The sequence below is a fragment of the Phyllostomus hastatus genome, unplaced genomic scaffold (assembly GCF_019186645.2).
Source record: "Phyllostomus hastatus isolate PE091 unplaced genomic scaffold, TTU_PhHast_1.1 phas_contig_37, whole genome shotgun sequence".
NCBI lineage: Eukaryota > Metazoa > Chordata > Mammalia > Chiroptera > Phyllostomidae > Phyllostomus > Phyllostomus hastatus.
Window position 1 is genome coordinate 7,425,490 of NW_025333867.1, and position 16,962 is coordinate 7,442,451.

The 16,962-nt window shown below is 38.4% G+C and overlaps 1 protein-coding gene across 6 annotated transcripts in view; it reads right to left on the bottom strand.

The window, feature by feature from the left end:
- MAK (male germ cell associated kinase) overlaps positions 1-16,962 on the bottom strand; it is a 105,461-nt gene that overhangs the window by 73,604 nt on the left and 14,895 nt on the right. For all 6 annotated transcript variants that reach the window (XR_006786010.1, XM_045841625.1, XM_045841626.1 and 3 more), the window contains exons 5-6: positions 15,102-15,181; positions 11,709-11,841 (exon numbers count right to left, since the gene is read on the bottom strand). Coding sequence is in view for 5 of the 6 variants with exons in the window: in XM_045841625.1 (XP_045697581.1) it covers positions 11,709-11,841; positions 15,102-15,181 (213 nt within the window). In the remaining variant the exon portion in view is untranslated. The remainder of the gene's footprint in view (positions 1-11,708; positions 11,842-15,101; positions 15,182-16,962) is intronic.

Sequence of the window (16,962 nt, forward strand, 5' to 3'; positions counted from 1 at the left end):
TGGATAAAAGACTTCAACATAAGTTGTGATACCATAAAGTCCTACAAGAAAACATAAGCAGCAAAATTTCAGGTATCCCCTGTAGCAATATTTTTGCTAAAATATCTTCTATGACAAGGGAAATACAGGAAAACATTAAAAAAGGGAATTACTTCACATTACAAACCTTCTGTGCAATAAAAAAACCATCATCAAATTGAAAAGGGAACCACTATATGGAAGAACATATTTGCCAATGATACATCAGACAGGGTTATATGTTATTTATCTTTTTGTTATGTAAAGAAATTTATTTTTAAGTATATTTTATTGATTATACTGTTACAGTTATCCCATTTTTTCTCCCCTTTATTCCCCTCCACCATGCACTCCACCCCACCACCAGCATTCCCTGCATCATAAGTTCTTTGGCTTCTCCATTTCCTATACTATTCTTAACCTCCCCCTATTTTGTACCTACCATTTATGCTTGTTCTCTGTACCTTTTCCCGAATTCTGCCTCCTCCTTGCTGATAACCATGTGATCTCCATTTCTTTTTTTCAGTTCTTTAAAAATATCTCATATTATTTTTCATTATTTTAGAGACATTAAACCATGTAAGAAAAACATACTTTTTAATTATTTTATTTTATTGTTGTTCACGTACAGTTGTCTGCATTTTCCCCCACCACTCCCCCGACCCCAGCCATCCTCATCTCCCTGCCCTGATTCCACCCCCACCCTGGTTTTGTCCATGTGTCCTTTACAGTTGTTCCTAAAAACTCTTCCCCCCTTTCCTCCCATTATCCCCTCCAACCTCCCCTCTAGTTACTGTCAGACTGTTCTTAATTGCAATGTCTATGATTATATTTTGCTTGCTGGTTTGTTTTGTCAGTTGGTTCCAGTTAAAGTTGAGATCATATGGTATCGGTCTTTTCTGATTCTCTTCCTGTTCTAGTTGCTTGCTTTTTGTGATTTGTTTTTTTAGGTTTGGTTATTGATAGTTGTGAGTTTGTTGTCCTTTTACTATTCATATTGTTTATCTTCTTCTTTTTCTTAGATGAGTCCCTTTAACATTTCATGTAATAAGGTCTTGGTGATGATGAACTCCTTTAACTTGAACTTATCTGGGAAGCACTTTATCTGTCCTTGCATTCTGAATGATAGCTTTGCTGGATAGAGTAATCTTGGATGTAGGTCCTTGCCTTTCATGACTTCAGATACTTCTTTCCAGCCCCTTCTTGACTGCAAGATCTCTTTTGAGAAATCAGCTGACAGTCTTATGGGAACTCCTTCATAGGTAACTCTCTCCTCTTCTCTTGCTGCTTTTAAGATTCTCTCGTTATCTTTAATTTTGGGTAGTGTAATCCTGATGTGCCTTGTTGTGTGCTTCTTTGGGTCCAATTTCTTTGGGACTCTCTGAGCTTCCTGGAAGTCTATTTCCTTTTCCAGATTAGGGAAGTTGTCCTTCATTATGTTTTCAAATAAGTTTTCAATTTCCTGGTCTTCCTCTTCTCCTTCTGGCACCCCTATGATTCGGATGTTGGAACATTTAAAATTGTCCCAGAGGTTCCTGAGCCTCTCCTCATTTATTTTTTAAATTCTTGTTTCTTCATTCTGTTCTGGTCGAATGTTTATTTCTTCCTTCTGGTCTAAAATGTTGATTTGAGTCTCAGTTTCCTCCCCTTCACAGTTGTTCTCTGTATATGTTTCTTTATTTCATTTTGCATAGCCTTCACTTTTTCCTCTGTTTTGTGACCGACCATACTCAACCATTTCTGTGAGCATCCTGATTACCAATGTTTTGAACTCTGCATCTGATAGGTTGGCTATCTCCTCATCACTTAGTTCTTTCTCTGGACTTATGATCTGTTCTTTCATCAGGGCTATATTTCTTTATGTCATCGCACCTGTTACATTGTAAGGGGCGGAGCCGTAGGTATTTGCCAGGGTGGGGCAACCCACTTCCCTGTGTTGTGGCACTATATTGGGGGGAGGGGTCTGAGAGGATACAGTGCCACTTGCTCAGCTCTCGGCTGGCTTTCAGTCACTTCCTCTGCTACCCACAGGCACATTGGGCCCTTCTGGTGCTGAATCCCAGGTGGGTGGGCTTGTGCACATTCTAGGACTCTGTGCCTCTCTCCAGCAAACTCTCCTGTGAGGCTAGGAGTTTCTCCCACTGCTGCAACCCCCATAGGTTTTTACAGCCACAGGTTTTGAGGCTTTCTTTCCCCATGCTGGAATCCTAGGTTGTGTGATCTGTCTCGCTCCCCAGTTGTTCCTCCTGGTTTATCTGCACGCAAATGTGGGACCACCTGGTCTGCCAGCCACTGCCTCATCTATCCATTCCTTCAGCTACTGCCTTTCCACACATCCTTCTGCCCCAGCTGTCCATCTCTGCCCCTCCTACCAGTGTGGATAAATGTTTCTTCTTTAACTCCTTGGTTGTTGGACTTTCATACAGTTTGATTTTCTGGCAGTTCTGGTTGGTTTTTGTTTATAAATTTATTGTTGTCCTTCTTGCATTTCTGCATGGAGCCAAAGTGTGTCTACCTCTGCCTCCATCTTGGCTGGAATTCCATTTTTTTTAGCATTTATTTTTTAGCATAGTGTACAAGAAATTTTAGGGAATCCCAAAACACAAGTACAAATACAAGGTACTTCAAATACAGCCCATGTATAATGCATATCCTTACATTTCCCTTAAAAATTTGGGCAAAGACATGCACATTATATACAGCAAAACACTGTAGTTTCTTTGCAGATATAATTAACTTAAGATGAAATCTTCATGGTGGGCCCTGATCCAACGTGACTAGTGTCCTTATGAGAGGGGAGGGAAGGGGAGGGAACAGGGGAGGGGAGGGGAGAGGAGAGGAGAGGAGAGGAGAGGAGGGACACAGAGACACACACAGTGGGAATACGGGAAGACATACGGGAAGAATGGCATGAGAGGATGGAGGCACAGATTGGAATGATGCAGCTGCAAGCTAAGGAACACCCAGGATTGCCAGCAGCACCAGAAGCTAAGAGAAAGGCACAGGACCAGTTGTCTCTCAGAGCCTTTAGAGGGAACAGGGCCCTACTGTCATGTGTCTTTATCTTCCAGAACTGTGAGAGTTTATGTTTCAGTTAGTTTAAACTAGTGGTTTTCAACTGGTATGCCACAAGAATTTTTAAAACATACAGTGCCTGACTTTATTCAGAGGCACTGACCTCTTTTTCCTTAGATTGTCAAATAAAAAAAATTATAACAGCCAACACAACAATAGCTATCTAATATGAATGAATCAAAACTATACCTATTTTTTTGTCAGAGCAACAAAAAATATGGTTTTGGTGTGCTGCAGAGTTTTAGTAATTATATGTGCCATGAGATGAAAAAAGTTGAAAATTGTTAAATCGTCTAGTTGTGACATTTTGTTATAACAGCACCAGGAAACTAAGACTTTTTTTATTGTTGCTCAAGTACAGTTTTCTGCCTTTTCCCTTCACCCCTCCCCACCACCCCAGCCCTCCCCGCCTCCTTCCCCTGAAACTAATACATTTAGTAATGCTTTTTCAAAAAAGATTTTGCAATGAACCCTTTTTTCAACAATGGCCTCCAAAAATAATAAGTGTATAGTTAGTGGAATATTAACTTTTTTTGGTGCTTCTCGAGAAGTTGCTAATGAACTTACATAAAATATTCATTGGCATTTGCTGTCCACCACAGTAGCCATAAGTCACTGACTTGGTGAAAACCAGAACACACAAATCTGTGGAAGAAGCACCAGCATTTTTTACAAATAAATGGCTATTTTAAGAACACTATGCCAGAGGCAGCCATTAGCAAGTATATTTTTAGGAGATGAGTTTACATATCCCTGGCTGATGTGGTTCAGTGGATTGAGTGCTGGCTTGCAAACCAAAGGGTCACTGGTTCAATTCCCAGCCAGGGCACATACCTGGGTTGTGGGCCACGTCCCCAGTGGGAGGTGCATGTGAGGCAACCATACATTGATGTTTCTTTCCCTCCCTTTCTTCCTCCCTTCCCCTATCTCTAAAAATGAATAAATCTTTTTTTTTAAGAAGAGTTTACATGTGACTCCATGGGGCACTAGTTTTTATTTAGTGAAATGAATAGTGTAAATTTCCCTTTTTTTTTTTAGTATTGTTATACTATTACAGTTGTCCCAGTTCTTCCCCTTTTTCCCTCCTCCGCCGAGCCCAACACCCCCAGTCCCACTCCCACAGTCATTCCTCACACTGTTGTCTACGTACATAGGTCATTCATATATGTTCTTTAACTGATCCCTTCCCCTTCTTTCCACCATTAACTCCCTCCCACCTCTGGCAACTGTCAGTCTGTTCATGTTTCCATGTCTCTGGTTTTATTTCACTCAGTTTATTTTGTTCATTATATTCCTCTTATAAGTGAGATCACTTAGTTTTTGTCTTTCACCAACTGGCTTATTTCACTTAGAGTAATAGTCTCCAGTTCCAACGGTGGTACTATAAAAGCTAGGAGTTCCTTCTTTATTTCTGCTCCATAGTATTCCATTGTGTAAATGTACCACAGTTTTAATCCACTCATTTAATGATAGGTGTTTCCAGCACTTGGCTATTGTAAACAGTGCTGCTACGAACATGGGGACATATAGTTGCTTTTGAATTGGTGATTGGGATTCTTTGGGTATATTCCCAGCAGTGGAATCGCTGGGTCAAAAGGAAGTTCCATTTTTAATTTTTTGAGGAAATTCCAGCTGTTTTCCACAGTGTCTACACAAGTCTGCATTCCCACCAACAGTGTCCTAGGGTTCTCTTTTCTCCACATACTCCACATCACTTGTTGTTTGTTGATTTATTACTGATAGTCATTCTGACAGGTGTGAGGTGATACCTCATTGTGGTTTTAATTTGCATCTCTCTGATGGCTAGTGATGTTGAGCATTTTTTTCATAGGATTATGGGCCATCTGTATGCCTTCCTTGGAGAAGTGTCTATTCATATCCTTTGCCCATTTTTTAAATGTCTTCCTCACATTGAGTCTTATGGGTTCTTTATATATTTCGGATATTAAAACCTTGTACAGGAGTTCTGGCCAAGATGGAGGCAGAGGTAGACACACTTTGGCTCCATGCAGAAATGCAAGAAGGACAACAATAAATTTATAAACAAAAACCAACCAGAACTGCCAGAAAATCAAACTGTATGAAAGTCCAACAACCAAGGAGTTAAAGAAGAAACATTTATCCACACTGGTAGGAGGGGCAGAGATGGACAGCTGGGGCAGAAGGATGTGTGGAAAGGCAGTAGCTGAAGGAATGGATAGATGAGGCAGTGGCTGGCAGACCAGGTGGTCCCACATTTGCGTGCAGATAAACCAGGAGGAACAACTGGGGAGCGAGACAGATCACACAACCTAGGATTCCAGCATGGGGAAAGAAAGCCTCAAAACCTGTGGCTGTAAAAACCTATGGGGGTTGCAGCAGTGGGAGAAACTCCTAGCCTCACAGGAGAGTTTGCTGGAGAGAGGCACAGAGTCCTAGAATGTGCACAAGCCCACCCACCTGGGATTCAGCACCAGAAGGGCCCAATGTGCCTGTGGGTAGCAGAGGAAGTGACTGAAAGCCAGCCGAGAGCTGAGCAAGTGGCACTGTATCCTCTCAGACCCCTCCCCCCCAATATAGTGCCACAACACAGGGAAGTGGGTTGCCCCACCCTGGCAAATACCTACGGCTCCGCCCCTTACAATGTAACAGGTGCGATGACATAAAGAAATATAGCCCTGATGAAAGAACAGATCATAAGTCCAGAGAAAGAACTAAGTGATGAGGAGATAGCCAACCTATCAGATGCAGAGTTCAAAACATTGGTAATCAGGATGCTCACAGAAATGGTTGAGTATGGTCGGTCACAAAACAGAGGAAAAAGTGAAGGCTATGCAAAATGAAATAAAGAAACATATACAGAGAACAACTGTGAAGGGGAGGAAACTGAGACTCAAATCAACATTTTAGACCAGAAGGAAGAAATAAACATTCGACCAGAACAGAATGAAGAAACAAGAATTTAAAAAATAAATGAGGAGAGGCTCAGGAACCTCTGGGACAATTTTAAATGTTCCAACATCCGAATCATAGGGGTGCCAGAAGGAGAAGAGGAAGACCAGGAAATTGAAAACTTATTTGAAAACATAATGAAGGACAACTTCCCTAATCTGGAAAAGGAAATAGACTTCCAGGAAGCTCAGAGAGTCCCAAAGAAATTGGACCCAAAGAAGCACACAACAAGGCACATCAGGATTACACTACCCAAAATTAAAGATAACGAGAGAATCTTAAAAGCAGCAAGAGAAGAGGAGAGAGTTACCTATGAAGGAGTTCCCATAAGACTGTCAGCTGATTTCTCAAAAGAGATCTTGCAGTCAAGAAGGGGGCTGGAAAGAAGTATCTGAAGTCATGAAAGGCAAGGACCTACATCCAAGATTACTCTATCCAGCAAAGCTATCATTCAGAATGCAAGGACAGATAAAGTGCTTCCCAGATAAGTTCAAGTTAAAGGAGTTCATCATCACCAAGACCTTATTACATGAAATGTTAAAGGGACTCATCTAAGAAAAAGAAGAAGATAAACAATATGAATAGTAAAAGGACAACAAACTCACAACTATCAATAACCAAACCTAAAAAAACAAATCACAAAAAGCAAGCAACTAGAACAGGAACAGAGTCACAGAAATGAAGATCATATGGAGGGTTATCAGAGCAGAAGTGACAGGGGAGGTGGGAGAATGAGGGAAAAGGTACAGGGAATAGGAAGCATAAATGGTAGGTACAAAATACACAGGGAGAGGTTAAGAATAGCACAGGAAATAGAGAAGCCAAAGAACTTATACGTACAACCCATGGACATGAACTAAGGTGGCAGGGGAGTGTGGGTGGGAAAGGAGTACAGGTCGAGGTGAATGAAGGGGAAAAAATGGAACTATAATAGCATAATCAACAAAATATATTTTTTAAAAATAAATGCTTGCCCTGGCTGGCATAGCTCAGTGGATTGAGCGCGGGCTGGGAACCAAAGTGTCCCAGGTTCGATTCCCAGCCAGGGTACATCCCTGGGTTGCAGGTCAGAACCCCCAGCAACCGCACATTGATGTTTCTCTCTCTCTCTCTCTCTCTCTCTCTCTCTCCCTCCCTTCCCTCTCTAAAAATAAATAAATAAAATCTTTAAAAAAAAAAAAAAAGAAACTACTTTGGAAAACCCACCCAGATTTAAAAAAAAAAAATTAAATAAAAAATAAATGCTAAAATTCCTTTATAATAAAAAAAACAAATTTCTAACTATAAATAAATAATTGAATTAAGAAATTAAAATGAATGATTTTTTTCCTGAAAGTGTGGGACAAAAACATGTATGCACATTATACATGGCAAAATGCAGTGTTTCCAAATCAAGTCACAGGCGCAGGTATCAAGGGCTAGGTATTCAACCTATCTATTTTTGAGATATAAGTCAATCCATAGCACCAAACAGCAAAATAGTTATATCCTCATACTATGTAATAATCACTTTAAAATAAATATTTAGGCCACTTTCTCTATGCCCTACAAGTACCCTGCTGTGGGTTTATTTCCCACATATACTTCCTGTACACCTAACCTATAACTTCCTATGTTTCCCACGATCTTACCCACAGCCATCTCAAAGGTTATGGCAAAGACCATGGCACAAGAGGCTTGTATGCCATGTGCGTGGATGGGCAAACAGTATCAAGACTACTCCTGTTCGCACCCTCAGTGAACCAGTTGGCTGAAGATCACTTCTATCTAAGCACATTTGTTTATATTGCTTCAGGAAATGTTTAAATAGACAGGAAATCTCTAAATTAGTCATGTTAAGGTGTGTACTTGGTTCATCATTCACTTTCACACATCTCTCACATTACCATGTAAGACCACAGAGGGAGCAGGAAGCATACAGTGGAGGTCTCTCAGACCTGTCCTAGCTCATTTAAATGAAACTGCTGATAATAGGCAGTGGCTCTTAGGACCAAGGTCCCTAAGTTTAGTATCTATTTTCTTGTATGTAATTTATTGTTTCAGATCTTATTTTTAGGCCTTTGATCCATTTTGAGTTAACTTTTATATATTGGCACAAACATCAGTCTCATTTCATTCTTTTGCATGTAGCTTTTCCATTTTTCCTAGCACTATCTATTGAGGCTTTCTTTCCTCCATTTTATGTTTTTGGTGCCTTTGTTGAATTATTTGCCCATCTAAATATGGGTTTATTTCTATGCTCTCAATTCTGTTGCATTGGCCTGTGTGTGTATGTTTTTCTGCCAATACCATGTTGTTTTGATTATCATAACTATTGAAGTCAGGGAGTGTGATACCTCTGGCTTTGTTCTTTTTTCTAGGATTGCTTTGGCTACTCGGGGTCTTCTGTAGTTCCATACAAATCTTATGATCTTTCATTCTTTTTTTTTTTTTTTTTGCCCATATGTCCTTTCTACATGTTCCTAACAAGCTCTACCGTTTTGTTCTATTCCTTTAAAAAAAATCACTGGGATTTTGATGGGGATTGTATTAAATCTGTATATTGCTTTGGGTAATATGGTCATTTTATGTTGATTCTATTCAAACCACAAACACAGAGTATCTTTCCATTTAACTGTATTATTTTAAAATTTCTTTTAATAATGCATTGTAAGGTATAGGTCCTTCATATCCTTTAAGTTTATTCCTAGATATTTACTCTTTTGGTTGCAACTGCATAAAGAATTGTGTTTTTCATTTTTTTTCTGAAATTTCATTGTTAGTACATGGGAATGCTGTGGATTTTGTATATTGATTTTGTATCCTGCAACTTTACTGTATTTACTATTTTTAATAGTTTCTTTTGGTGGAGTCTTTAGAGTTTTCTATATAAAGAATTTGACCCCAAAGGCAAGGGAAGTAAAAGCAAAAGTAAGTGAATGGGACTATATCAAACTAAAAAGCTTCTGCACAGCAAAAGAAACCAACAAAACATAAATGCAACCAAATGAATGGGAGGAGATATTTGCAGACAACAGCTCTGTCAAGGGATTAATGCCCAAAATATAGCGAGAACTCATATAACTCAACATCAAATGAACAAACAATCCAATTAAAAAATGAATAAAGGACCTGAATAGACACTTCTACCAAAAAAACATACAAATGGCCAATGAATATATAAAAAGATCCTCAACTTCACTGGCTATTAGGGCAATGCCAATCAATACCACAATGAGATACCACTTCACACCTATTAGAATGGCTGTTGTCAACAAGGCAAGTATAATAGTGTTGGAGAGGCTGTGTAGGAAAAAAGGAACCCTCATTCACTGCTAGAGGGAATGTAAACTGGTATAGCCACTGTGGGAAGAAAAAAAGATGGAGATTCCTCAAAAAATCAAGAACAGAGCAACCATATGATCCAGCAACCCTTTTCTAGGTATCTACCTAAAAAATTTGAAAATATTTATTCGCAAAGAGATATGCACTCCTATGTACTGAGGCATTACTCACAGTGGCCAAGACATTAAAACAACTAAAATGTCCTTCCATAGATGACTGAATAAAGATGTAGTATATATATATACAATGGAATATTACTCAACCATAAGGAAAAGATGAAATACTGCCATTTGCAACAACATGGATGGACCTTAAGAATATCATGCTAAGCCAAATAGGTCAGACAGGAAAAGTTAATAATATATGCTTTCACTCATATGGGGGATACAAACAAGAAAAACAAAAACTCATAGACACAGACAACAGAGGGAAGCAGGGGTGGGTTGAAAAGGGTAAAGGGGGTCAAACATATGGTGACAGAAGATTTGACTTTTGGTGGTGGGCACATAGTGCAATAATATATAGATCATATATCCAAGAAATGTATGCTTATAATCATATTAAACCAATGTCATCCCAATAACTTTAATGAAAAGAAACAAAACAGGCATTGGCTGAAACCGTCCTGGGCAAATGGGGGCCTATGATTACATTATCTAGCTCAGTTTTCAGATTGCTTCTGTTCTCTAACTACACTTGCTCACTTAGTGACTTCATTTAATCTTACAATTTTTAACACTAATGTTTTCTACTTCACATCTTCAGCCCAGCCCTCTCCCCTGAACTCTGTATCATAAATCCAGCTGTCTACTTTGACATCTCCCCTTACATAAACATTCACCTCAACCTAAAACCAAATTGTGCTTCCCCTGCCCCAACCCCCTGAGCAAGAACTCCCTAGAATTCCCTATCTCAATTAGTGCTCACTCCATCCTTCCAGTTGCTGAGGGGAAAAAGGTGGAGTCTTGACTCCCTTATATATTATAACCCAACACCTGATTTACCAGGAACTCATGTTTGCTCTACTTTAAAAACATAGCCAACATCGTACACCTTTCACCATCTCCACAGCCACCAGATTCAAGTCACTACCATTTCCTGCCCGAATTATTACAATAGCTTCCTACCTGGCCTCCCTGCTTCTGCCCTTGCTCCTCTAAATTCTATTTTCAATACATCAGTCAGAGTTTTAAAACATGTCAGATCATGTCAAAATTCTCCAAGGGCTCCCTAGTCCCTCAGATTAAAAAGTCACTATAGTCCTTCAATGAGCTAGGAGATCTGGCCACCCCTAAACACTCAGACCTCATTTCCTACTACTGCCCTCCTTATTCATTCTGGGCTCCGCAGAGTCCACATGTGGCACTCCTGTGTCAAGGTCTTTACCCTCAGCATTTTCTCTCCCAGAAAAGCTCCTGCTTACCCTGGCATGTCCTCCCAGGCTCTTCTTAGCAAAACCTTCTATTTATAATAGCAACATTCTTTTTTTCTTCCCTTATCTCCCCCAACTCCCTGTGCCTTTTCATATTTTATTTTTCTCTGTCTGATACACAAATATTCTTATCTTTACTGGAGTATATATACATACAGAAAAATGTATGTATCATAAGAGTGCTAGCCTGATGACTTTTCACAAACAAAACACACCCATGGACCCAGCACCCAGATCAAGAAACTGCATATTACCAGCATCCCGAAGTCCCCTCTCCTGAACTCTTCCAGTTGCTACCCCTCCCCTCTGCCATGTAACTGCTATTTTGACTTTTAACAACATAAATTAGTTTTCTCTACTTTTGCATTTAATATCAATGGGATCATACAGTATGTATTCTTTTTTGTTTGGTCTCTTGCTCTCAACATTATATCTGTAAGACTCATCCATACTGTTGCATGTAATTACAGGCCTTCCATTTTCATTGCTGTAAAGCATTTCACTGGGTGAATATATCACACCACTTGGTGGACATTTGGGTAGTTTGCAGTTTGGGACTAGTATATGTTTTTTGATGAACATGTATGATATCCTTCTGTTGGTAACTCATATTTGCAACTTGGTTATTTGTATATGAGGCAGTGTTCTTTTTGTTTAGTTCACTTCTCTGTTCCCAGTGCCGAAGTTAATATCTGGCACATAGTAGGTGTTCAATAAATATTTGTTGAATGAATAAAAAATCTTTTTTCCTCCTCTTATTCATAAATTAGTATAGTCTCAACTGATCCTTTCTCTCCAAAGAATACAAAGTCACTTCTACATTTTGCTTTAAATACTACATATGGAACACCCAGAATGATATTTGACAATTCACTAGAGGAAAACTTCAGCATAAGCATATGCCTCTGGAGAGCTGCATAACACTCACCATCGGGTTGACACATAATCAGTGTATGGTGGTTGTGACCTTAATTCCCTTGCAAGACCAAAATCAGCAATTTTCACAAGTTCTGGACCCATACAAAGCAAGTTTTCTGGTTTCATATCCCTATGAAAAAAACCTAGGAATATAAAAAGGAAAAACAACCATCAACTATCATGTTTAAATATATGTGACATAAACAAAATAGAACTGAGCCTCTCTGTTATAATTAGGAATGTGAACTAAGGGGAAAAAAGAAACCATGTTTAGTGTATAAAAAGTGACTGGAGGTGGAGATACTCCTTTCAAAGTAATTTAGCAAGAAAGATCACAAGGCATGTAAGGTCATTAAAAATAACATGTATTCCTTCACTCTGGCTGGTGAGGCCCATTGACTGGAGTGTTGTTCCACACACCAAAAGAGTGCCATTCCATCTTGGGGCCAGGTGTGTGTAGGAGGCATCCAATCGATCAATGTTTCTCTCTCATATCGATGTTTCTTTCTCTTTCTCTCCCTCCCTCCCCCCTCCTTTCCTCTCTCTCTAAAATCAACAAACAAATCCTCAGGTGAGGATCAAAAAATACATAAAACAACATGTATCTGTTAATCCAGTAAGTTCAGGCAGTGGGTTGGATACTGCCACATTATGACAATCTCATTAATTTGCAGAACAGCCTTAAAGAGGTATTATGGTCACTGTTGTGTAAGAGACAAGGAGGTTGAGGTTCAGAGAGAACTAGGTCAATGAAAGCGTGAGTAGGGCTGCATAATCAGGCTTAAGTCAACACAGCTGGTCTTACTATGTGGCGCTATTACATTTCACATGAGATTCCTTGAGTATAATCACTTACTTGAAAAACCTATTAAACAAAAAGAGATCTCCACCCATTTTAACCAATTTATTTAAAATTCTTTTATTTAACAGTTCAGTTCTTCCTTGGTAGCTGCTTTACTGAAAAACCCAGTAACTATAATGCTTATTTACCAACCAATATATAAAATAAGTGGTTAGTTATGGAATCTAAAAGGCAGCCCAATGAAAATGAGGCAGAAAACCCAGGCAGAAGAAAAACCACAAAAGCCCTCCTTGTAAATTTCCATGAGAGATCTAAAGCACACTTCTTGTACACAGATGGCCTGTATTCTAATGACCCTGCAAGGTGGGAGGATAAAGAACAAGCCAGGTCACTGGCTGTAATATTCATCATGAGAGGATTTTCATGCAGCTTTGGGCTAGGAAGACTGTCTCATCCTAAACTCAATCTTAAGTCTTTCAAAGCCAGTGTGGGTTCTACATTTGTGACATCTATAACTGAGTTCTGAATTCAGTTTATCTGGTACTTCTTACTCAAAATAGCTGTTAGGAGCCATTTCACTAATTTCCAAGAGAAATCTGTTGCACTTTTATAAGAAGACAGGAATGCGAACACATGATGGCAAAGTGACATTAATCCATAAAATCTTAGAATTGAACCAATTACATATATGTGAAGTTTAGACTTTCCCTATCCTCACTAATATAAATATATTGGAGATTTGGTCCTATTTTAACTAAAATATTGGTCTTGTTTTTTTGACAGCCACTATTTAAAAAATATTTTCTCAAAATATTACATATGTGGTATTTATCAACTACAGAGAAATAAAGTTTTGTAAAAATGCCTATTGTTGTTAAAGTCCAGTTTCCCAAATCACTGTGTGGTCAATTATGTAATTCTAGATTACTCATGTTATTTAATTTCAGCAGAAATTTATAAATCCCATACTAATTTCCTTGAATCCCCTGTGCTCTGAAGTTGCTAATAATCGATACATATCTAAGGAAACTAAAACAACTTTATTACTAGCCTGAAAACTATTAATAAAACACAAAGCTCTTCCCCCAAAAATCAAACAATTTGAGACTTTTGATTTTCATATCATACTTGCTTCATTAGCATAAAGTAACTCGTAAATATCAAGAGTACCATGCTGACCAGAGTTTCAATGGCATAATATATTCACCCTATTCTAGATTTGGGGCTGAAGATCAGGCATCTACCACAAACAATGAAAATAGCATACATTTTTTATATGTCTATAATTAATAAATGACTTTTACCAATGGGTTGTAGTATATTACCCAGGGTTTTAGACTTTTAAAGACCTTACTAGTTTATATAAGACGAACAACTAGGGATTCAGGAATTTTCTCAATGCTTCTGTGGAATTCTGCAGACCATTTTTTTTTATCCTCACATAAGGACCTACTTATTGATTTCACAGAGAAGGGAAGGATGGGAGAAGGGAGAGAAACATTGATGTGAAAAAGAAACAACGTAACCCCTGACCAGGGACCAAACCCACAACCTAGGAAGGTGTGCTGACCAGAAATTGAACCCATGACCTCCAGTTTACAGTACAACACTCCAACTGAGCCACAGCAGTCAGAGCTGCATAGTATTTTTAGAAAATAAATTATTTCCTGTAGCACTTAAAAGAGAAAAAGAAGTATAAAATATGGGATGAAACATGAACGGAGACTAATGATGGTGTTTTTTGAATGCCTATGTTCAAAATGCACCAATGGTATAGTAGAAACTTTTCTAATTTAATATCTAAACATCTAGTGACTCTAAAGAAATGTTTGCTAAAGGTTTTTATAATATCATACTAACTTACAATACTAATTATTTTGGTTTGATTGATATGCAAAAACTATATAAAGACTACATAAATAAGAAATTCATAAAAATGAGATCACTTGCTTTAATTTTACTCAAAGAACAGAAACAACTAAATGTAAATACCAAGGGCAACTATGAAATATTATAATATGGTTGATTTAAACTATTTAAATAATAATAACTAGTCTTGGTAAATCAAAGTATTCTTATCATTTCCAAAAGAAGGGCCTTATATATTTATTGTTCTCATTTCCATGGTAAAATCAGAGGGAATGAAGTTGCAGGATAGGTTTATGACCACTAAGACCAAAGGCTGATGATCAAACTGTTAAAAATTTCTGCCATACTGGAAGACAGTTACAGATTATAGAAGTTGTATTTTATATAAAATGATAAAAATACTAAATTCTTAAAAATATAAGTATGTATAGTCACATACTGCAAACTTGCAGTTATCCAAACATAACATTATTTATGTACATGTTCAATTCCTGTGTGTGATCTTGACAATAATCTGAAGCAGGAAAAGGAAGCTTAAAGGAGGGGGATTATGAGGAAAGAAAAGAGGAAGGGTCGTCAAGGAACATGTATAAAGGACACACAGACAAAGCCAAACGTGGGTATAGCATTGAGGGTGGAAGGTGGGGATAGGTGTGGCAAGGGGTAGTATTGGGGGGAAAATGGAGACAACTGTACTTGAACAACAATAAAAAGAAAAACAAAGAAACCTACCATGTTTATGGATAAATGCCAGCCCTTGCAATATTTGATACATAATATTCCTGATGACTGACTCAGGGAACAACTTGTTCCTGTGAAGAAATGAACAGAAAAATACTCATGTAACAGCTGCTAACCAACCACCAAAACCAATGAAGTTCCTCCTCCCTTGGAGCTCCTCCTGGCCTCATAATTCTGGCTAAAGTATGATTTATAGTTTCATAGTGCTGTCACATATTTAAAAAGTGAAACTTAGAATTGTTTTTGTTTTGCTGGGTAGTAAAAACTCAAATAGCTAGTGTATGTAGGCTTTAAAAGTTTTAAGGGCATAACTGCTTCAGTTCTAGAGTATGCATTTGTACTGTCTAATAAAAATATAACAAGAACCATGAATGAGAAACACAAGTGTTTAACAATGTTTGTCGAACTCAACATATACCAAATATTATTTTAACACGCAGTCAGTATTTTAAAATTACTAATGAGCCCTGGCTGGTGTAGCTCAGTGGATTAAACACCAGACTGCGAACCACAGGGTCGCAGGTTCAGTTCCTAGTCAGGGCACATGCCTGGGTTTGCAGGCCAGGTCCCCAGTAGGGGGCACGCAAGAGGCAACCACACATTGATGTCTCTCTCTCTCTCTCCTTCTCTTTCCCTCTCTATGAAAATAAATTAAAATCTTTTTAAAAATTATAAAATTACTAATCAGTTTACATTCTTCTTTTTTGTACCAAGTTTTCAAAATCTGACATGTAATTTATTTTACATTTATAGCTCAATCCAGACTTGCCACACTTCAAAATTGCTACTTGTGTCTCACAGACACTGCACTGGACAGTGCAGCTTTATACGGTATTTACAAAAGGCCTAACAAAGTAAGATCCAAATAAGGGCCAAATTAAGGCTGACAAATATTGATCAATAGCATACCAAAAATTAATGTGATCAAATTTAATTCCTTGACTCTAAGTTAATTCTTCTTTGATTCTGAAGCCATTCTATGTTTCGCAAGTAATCATTTCAACATTTTCTAACATCTTTATTATTCAAGTGTTCTCAACATATGGGAAAAAGTCTTTTTTTTACATTGTATTGTTAACTATATTATATGTTTACATAATATTCCAAAATGTCCCACCAAATGGGCTAGAAGCAAACCATAAAGATAAATGTGGCCTTATCTCAAATTTGAAAATAATATCTTAAAAAAGTCTTTTATTGATTGGTTTTTTTTTTTGAGAGAAAGAGGAAGGGAGGGACAGACAGCAAGAAAGAGAGACCCCAACTGGGGATTGAACCCACAACCTTGGCATATTGGGACATGCTCTAACCAACTGAACTACTGGCCAGGGCCTGAAAATAGTACTGATCATGTATTACTGAAATATTTGAAAAACTCACTTTCAGAGACCCAAGATGGCAGAGGAGTAAGTGGAAGCTACACTAACCTCCTCCCAGGACCAAACTGCAATTACAACTAAAGTATAGAAAAATCACCCCAAATAATCAACTGAACACTAGCTAGAGAGGAGCCTTATAACCACAGACATACAGGAGAAGCCATGTCACCACAATGGGACTGGTAGGGAGTGTGAAAGAGGCATAACAGGGCTGTCTAGACTCCCATGGGCAGCAGCTGAAGTCCCACAGGAATATTTCAGCAGCCAAGGGGTTTCTCCTGAGTAGTATAGGGTTTAAACCCCAAGCTGAGCTCCCCAGCCTACAGCACCAGAAATGGGAAAGGAACCCAGATAACATCCAGCTGTGAAAAGCAGCAGGTTTTCTGTCTGCCAGAGAGAGATGGCTGGAGACTCAGAGAGCCTTTTAAAGGGTCAACACATGAAATTTTGTTTACAGTCACTTACCCTGGACT